The 7500-nt window shown below is 42.0% G+C and overlaps 1 protein-coding gene across 3 annotated transcripts in view; it reads right to left on the minus strand.

Moving 5' to 3' along the window:
• Nucleotides 1-7500, minus strand: part of ino80 (INO80 complex ATPase subunit) — a 202127-nt gene that overhangs the window by 158999 nt on the left and 35628 nt on the right. For all 3 annotated transcript variants that reach the window (XR_013934768.1, XM_080453862.1, XM_080453861.1), the window contains exons 20-25: nt 6010-6095; nt 2740-2907; nt 2280-2413; nt 1970-2037; nt 1516-1609; nt 430-649 (exon numbers count right to left, since the gene is read on the minus strand). Coding sequence is in view for 2 of the 3 variants with exons in the window: in XM_080453862.1 (XP_080309988.1) it covers nt 430-649; nt 1516-1609; nt 1970-2037; nt 2280-2413; nt 2740-2907; nt 6010-6095 (770 nt within the window). In the remaining variant the exon portion in view is untranslated. The remainder of the gene's footprint in view (nt 1-429; nt 650-1515; nt 1610-1969; nt 2038-2279; nt 2414-2739; nt 2908-6009; nt 6096-7500) is intronic.

Here is a 7500-nt window from a genome sequence, read left to right on the forward strand (position 1 = left end):
GCGAACATTTGTAACTCAAATCTTTGTTTCTGGAGCGGTCCCTGGAACAACATATTTTGAGATGGGGGTCCGCGGCCAAATACATATAATTTTAGGTGGCCCTTGACATGAAAAAGTTTGAGAAGCACTGATATAGCAACATAAGTGTTTCAGAAAACTGATTTAGAAGACTTTTGTAGAATCGGACTCAGGTCTTAATGGGTTAATACAAATTTTCACCCAAATTTCAATTATTTTATTGTTGATCCTTTTTTTTATTTTTTATAAAAATGTTGCACCCCTATATGGAAACACACCAAAGAGGGTTGTGTGTGTGCATGCGCACGTGTGCGTATGTGTGTGTGTGTGTGTGTGTGTGTGTGTGTGTGTGTGTGTGTGTGTGTGTGTGTGTGTGTGTGTGTGTGTGCGTGTGTGTGTGCGCGTGCTGACCTGAAGCAGAGTGCTGGTGTGTGTGTTGGGGGTGCTGGTGGTCCGGTTGGGCCACAGAATGAGGTCTCTATGACAGAGGAAGGTCCTCCTGGCCTGCATCATGCTGTCCCCTCCTCCTCCTCCTCCTCCTCCTCCACACTCCTCCATCTCTTCAGGGCTGAACAGGCGTCCCTGGTGGAGCCGGTACGCTGCTTTAAGAGACAGGAAAAGAGCTAACCACCTGAGAGAGAGAAAGAGAGAGAGAGAGAGAGAGAGAGAGAGAGAGAGAGAGAGAGAGAGAGAGAGAGAGAGAGAGAGAGAGAGAGAGAGAGAGAGAGAGAGAGATGGACAACAGTTTTCATCTACAGTTAACACAAGAATAAAGTCAGTCACAATTTGTACATAATCCCATGATCGCAATTCTGAGCTAATCATAATTATTTTTACATAATCATTCAAACGGTTTCCATCCCGTGGGCCAGACTGTTGCCTCCCACAATGTTCAAATGCTTTCGTCATACAGTCTGGAGCAACGGTCCAGACTGTATCAGAAGCAGAAAATGATCGAAGGATAAATCGGATGTGACGCCTCCTCCCCCCACTTCCGTTTCGTCTTTACAGTGGCGCAAATTTGTCCTAATATAAATAAAAATAATCAAAGCATAGATAGCTTGCTGCTTATCAGAAATGGAAATTCTAAAATAAAATGTTACGGTATTTTTTAATATATTGGAAATGACGAACAGATGAAAGCTTCCGTTCTCGGCTTTCCAGGAGGTGTAGTTCCAGACTCTATATAACAGGGGTCTTCAACAGGGGGTCCGGGACCCCTAGGGTGAGCTTGTAGATCGGCTATTTTTGGCAAAGAGGTATAGGTGTAGAGGGGGAAAAGACCCAGTAAAAAAAAAAAAGTTTAATCTGAAACACAATTTTATACAATAAAGAGGGGGTCCCTGCTTCATCTCTCCCTCAGCTAGGGGGTCCTTGGCCTGAAAAACGTTGAAGACCTCTGCTATATAACATTTGGAGATTGTGGAATAGTTGTCTGGCTACGAGAGACTATTATTGATCAGCTGGATGAAGTTCAAAGAAAGGCCTATGCAGTACCTGACCAGAGTTCCCTGCAGCATGAGGTTGGACATCTCAGCAGGAGACACGTCTATAAAACGTAGGAACGAGAAACAACTTCCTTCATCGTCACCTGGAGACCGGAGACCAGAGAGAGAGAGAGTTTACTTTTCATTATTACTATTATTTCTTTACTTTTCATTATTACTATTTATTACTTGTTATTCACTTATTGTCATCATCATTGTTAGGATTGTTTCGTGTATGCTTTTGCAATGTAAAACATATTTCATGCCAATAAAACAATATGAACTGAATTGAGAGACAGAGAGAGAGAGGTAGAGCAGAGAGAGAAAAAGAGAGAGAGGTCATTTTAACGTCTACTCTGGCTTTTGTGTTGCACCCCAGACAGTTTTTAAGTTGATTCAGTATTTAGATATTTGATATTCATTTTATCAGACCCATTGTAACTTCAAACTCCATTTTAACTCACGTTTTCTATGGAACAGAGAACGCTGGATGTGATCTGGAGAGAACGGAGACAGCAGCACCTGAAGCAGCCTGAGAGAGACACGGTACAGACAGTACACCGTTACACCTGTGTGTGTGTGTGTGTGTGTGTGTGTGTGTGTGTGTGTGTGTGTGTGTGTGTGTGTGTGTGTGTGTGTGTGTGTGTGTGTGTGTGTGTGTGTGTGTGTGTGTGTGTGTGTATTAGTATACTTGTGATAATAAAGTGCAATCTTTTATGGCCATTGGGAGATTATTCCATGTTGAACAACCCTGTACTGATGGGACATACTCACTTGTTCCTGGCCTGGTTGTGTGTGTCCAAGAGTCCTTGTCGGTACAGGAATCTGGACATGGCGTACGGCCTCCGTGACATGTGGAACGGAGACCGAGTGTCCTGTCGCTCAAAGAGGTCAGGGTGGTTACACACCTACACACACACACACACACACACACACACACACACACGCACACACAAATAGGAGGGGAAGGGAATAGACGTAATTGTGGTGGAGGTGCAAACAGATGTACAAGCTTTGTTTTCTTTTCTTTTTTTCTCTTTAAAAAAAAAAGAATTATCCCACGATTTTGTAACCCATTTTTCCCCCCAGTGCCAATTGCCTAAGCATGTAATCATGGGCGCTACTCTCCCTCTGCCAGCCTGGGGAGAGCCCCAAACTGAGCTCATGCTTCCTTCAATGCATGAGGAGTGAGCAGGCCGACACATTAAGTTAGAAGTTAGGTTTAGTGGTATACCTTCCTGAACTGCATGACCAGGTTCATGAGGGAGGAGGTGGTGGTGTGGGACTGCTGGGAGCTGCCCATGGACGACTGCAGCAGGTCCTCGATGGAGATCTTGTTCCTCAGGGCGCGGTACAGCAGGCGCTGGCGACACGTCAGCTGACAGTAGGTCAGGATCTCGATCTGGAATGCGTTTACACATGGACAATATTAATATTCATTCAGAATCAAATGGACGCTTAAATAAAAGCAATCCTCGTTGACATGCCTCAAAGCATTTAATCCGAATGTTACTTTTGACGTGCACAAAGTGGTTCGATTGTCCGACCAGAGACCGAGGAACTAGAGAGAAACAATGGGAATAAGTAAAAAAGAAAAAGAGGTTGCGACAACAATGGGTTTTCTCAGTGGAGTGCTAGACCCAACTTCCAGTATACACATCAAAAGTACGAATTGAAAAAATCCCCAAAAGGTAGCATATCCAAAATTTCAAATCAATGGAGGACAAAGTACTCACATTTCAATAAATGAAGAGTTCCGTTTATCTTTTGATGGGAATAAGTGTTTACATGCCGATATTTTCACGTTGATCTGAATATTAAAAGGTTTATATACCGCCCCTCTCCACCAGAATAGAAATTCCGTCCGATCAGACCGGAATATTCTCTTCCAATTGTGTTTATACATGAGGGATTTTTATTCTGTTGTGTTTACGAGAAGAATAATAACACTGATCTTACCCTTATTGAGGGAAAAACTTTTAAAATGCATACACGATTATCCGATTTCCAAAATTGAGGTAAGGTCTTAAATGGTGTAAGCAAACAATCTTTATGACGGCCAATTATTTTGCCCAATCTTCTGATGATTTGGGGAATGTAAACACTTTGTTGGATTTCTTTAGAGTTTCTTAACTGTCTGTCTGTCTGTCATTTCTGTCATTAAATGGTTTGATGACTTGAGTACAAAGGACCCCAATGGAAACAAGCCAAAGGCTTTCTTGGGTTTAAAATCCTCTTAGACCTTGTACTGAACTGTACTTTCCTGTGCTTTTTTTTGCAAACTGCTAATAAAGTATTCAATCAATCAATGTCTCTCTCATGAGTCATGTTCTCCCTCAAAAGGCAAGATATATTTTGCAAAACAGCTATAAAGTGTACAACAGGAAGTGATGAATCAATAAAACGTAGCAGCAGTATAACAGGTAACAACAGCAGTAAAGAACAAGATGTTCACAGACAGACGGTGCCAGACAACCTACGCTGAACTCTCAGTTGGAGAGGAGCAGAACATGCTACGCTATAAATTGATCAGTTAAAGCAGGGCTACTCAACTTAAGATGGCTCAGGGGCCACTCAGCAAAATACCAAAAGTCCAAGGGGCCGCAAGCTAAAAATGACGGTCCTATTTTGGATTTTTCGATTTGTAACACACACTACACATTGTTATTGTTATAAGAAAATGTACATTTTTACATCATATTATTTTCACTGTACCTGTTTATTTTGTGTGTATGTCCAGTGGCATCAGTTCAGCAAAAGCTAAGGTATGGCAAGGTTAGGGTTGCCAACTCCCAGAGATTGAATTAAGGGACACCTATCCTGGGCGCGCGGCCGAAAAAGAAATGGGGGTCAAACCCCCCAAAAAACCCGAAATGCATAGAAAACTATGCATTATACCTGTAACAATTGACGCACCTGTATGTATGTCTGTCTATTTGTTTTTGAAAAATGTTTTAGCAACCCATATATGTGAACGGAAATGTGTATTTTTAAAAAAACGTTTTTTTTTCCTTTTCATTTTTTTGGTCTGACCATGAGGGGCCGCAGATATGCTGCGTTGGGGCCGCATGCGGCCCACGGGCCGCGGGTTGAGTAGCGCTGAGTTAAAGTATATTGAGTGAATCGTGTTTGTTCACTGTTCCAGAGGCTTTACTCTGCTGGACTTTTCTTTTTTTCTTTTAACATTAATACCGGGAATTTTAGATTTAATTTTAGATTTTAACCACTTTAACCATTATTTTATACTTTGGCTATTCAAAAATAGCAGATATACAAGCTCATAGCTATGAGCTTGTAGATCTGCTATTTTTGAAAAATCATGAATATTTGTGCAAATCTTTGAATATATATATTTTAAGGCGAACATTTGTAACTCAAATCTTTGCTTCTGGGGGTCCCTGGAACTAAATATTTTGAGATGTGGGTCCGCGGCCGAATACATATAATTTTGGGGGTCCTTGACATGAAAAAGTTTGAGAACCACTTATAGCAACTTAAGTGTTTCAGAAAACTGTTAGGATTTAGAAGACATTTGTAGAATCGGCCTCAGGTCTTAATGGGGTAAGTAAAAGTAGCAATACCACAATGTCAAAATAATCTGTTTCAAGTAAAAGGAGTAAAAAGTACAGTATTTCCGTCTGCAAGTAGTGTAGTAGAAGTATCAAATGGAAATACTCAAGTAAAGTAAAAGTACCTCAAAACTCTACTTTAGTCCACCACTGAAAAACACCCAACAACTCTCTGTTGTGCAACTGTGTACGCAGGTTTGAACCCTCGCCTCCCACAGATTAATAAATAAATCAGACCTTCTTCAAGGGATTGAGACGCTGTGTGTTTGGCAACGATACATTCCTCTACGTCTAGATGTGATGGACGGTGTTGTCCTACAGAGCAGGGGTTCACTAACTGTTTCAGCTCCACACCCCAAGAGAGACATTTGGTGTCTTCCCCGGTACCACAAACTTTCAAAAATACAGTATTTTACGAATGTATCACTTAAAGGGATAGTTCACCGATTAGTCACCCCATGGAGACTTGAATTCATGGACATTTTTTTTGTTTTTGTCGCATTCCTAAGCCAATAATTTGATGACCAGAGGACCGGTAGGCAGCGGTTCCGGTAGGAGACACAAAGGAGACTCTTTGTGTCTCCTACCAGAACCGCTGCCGGATAGGGTGACTAATTGATAGGAAAAAAAAATTCGGGGGTGAACTAGCCCATTAATTTTTTGTTGTTGAAAATAGCAGATTTTAGAAAATGTCTGGAAAATCTTACTTTCGGGGGACGTTTTTTCTGAAAATCTTTTGATCTTTCTCTTTTTTTCTAATGTTAATTTTTTTTTAAAAATGGCTTAAATTTACTCGTACCACATTAAAACGGACGTGCGTTTGGCAGACTTATGTTTGCTACACAGAGACCTACAGTGAGGGGTCAGACAGACAGACAGACAGACAGACAGACAGACAGACAGACAGACAGACAGACAGTGGTGTGGTCCTCTACCTTGTCTGAAAGCTCGTTCTCCACGTCCTTCTTGATCCTCCTCAGCATGAAGGGTTTGAGGATCATGTGCAACCTGGACAGCTGGTCTGCAAAGAAAACACACACACCATCACATCACATGATTGATTTATTGAATACTTTATTAACAGTTTGCAAAAACAAGCACAGGGAAGTACCGTTCAATACAAGGTCTGTTAAGAGGATTTTAAACCCAAGAAAGCACTATGACTTGTTTCCATTGGGGTCCATCATCACATCAACCCACATAAACGTCATGCTAATGGTCCGGAGAAAAAACACATCAACTCCTTTCTACCCTAAAAGGGCAGATATATACAAGTCCTAAATCAGACTTTTTGCCCGAAAAGGCAGCATTGGGTCGAATCCAACACGCCCTCAACCATGCCTGTCGGAGCTTCCTTTCCGGAGATACGAGCTCTTATATCGTCTCTGAGGGGTGGAAACCTCATATGTCCAAAACTGTTACTCATTCAAATTCAAAAACAGCAAACATTGCAGATCTACAAGCTCAAAGCACGTCGCTTCGTGGCGCGTTTAATGCTTTTGTGTGATGCTGTAGTGAGATCAAGTAGGGCGATGCATTTACAAAAAAAACACAATAAGTTAAAATGGAGATAGGATAAGAGGTTTCTGCCCGACAGCGACAAAATACAAGATGGCAAGTCACTGTCTGACACTGCGGAGGTTCTTTCGAGCGAGAGGGGAAAGGGGAGAAGCCCAGGGGCTCCTTGTGTCCCTGCATATAGGGAGAGGTCTCTGTCCGTGGCTATGGGGGATTTTCAACAGAGAGGTGAGGGGGAAACAGCCCAGACCTCCTGGGCTATGAAACACTTTGAACATTCTTTCACCGAGCCTGGAGAGCTACAGTCTGGATGGCAATCACATCACATCACAACTAAACACATAAACCACACGTTAATGGAGCGGAGAGAAAAAAACACATGATGTCAGCTGGCAAAGAAAGCAGTAGAAAAAACACCCCCCAAACAGTTGGCTACAATAAGTTATTTATATAACTAAATGTACTTTTCTTTTCTGATCTTTGTTGACTGGTTAACAGCGGGGCTCTGGTACGACCGAGTCATTCAGTCCGTCCGTCCGTCCGTCCGTCCGTCCGTCCGTCTGTCTGTCTGTCTGTCTGTCTGTCTGTCTGTCTGTCTGTCTGTCTGTCTGTCTGTCTGTCTGTCCACCACTTTCCTCCCAAACAAGAAATGGAACCTCAAAAACTACTGCCCGGAATAGGGATGGGACCATATAAAAATTTCACGTCACCATTATTGTGGCCAAAAATAATTGTGTTTCACGGTAATCAAAATATGCTTAAAACTCTTGAAATACCACTTTAGTTATAACCAGACTTGCACCCCTGCATCTTTATTTTGGGGGGCAACATTAGCCAAAAATAGGTCACAAGCTCACAAGGTTTTGCAACGTGACGCCTTGTAAGCTTGTATGTTTTACTATTTTGAA

This window comes from Gymnoscopelus braueri, assembly GCF_963280865.1.
Source record: "Gymnoscopelus braueri genome assembly, chromosome: 16".
Taxonomy (NCBI): Eukaryota; Metazoa; Chordata; class Actinopteri; order Myctophiformes; family Myctophidae; genus Gymnoscopelus; species Gymnoscopelus braueri.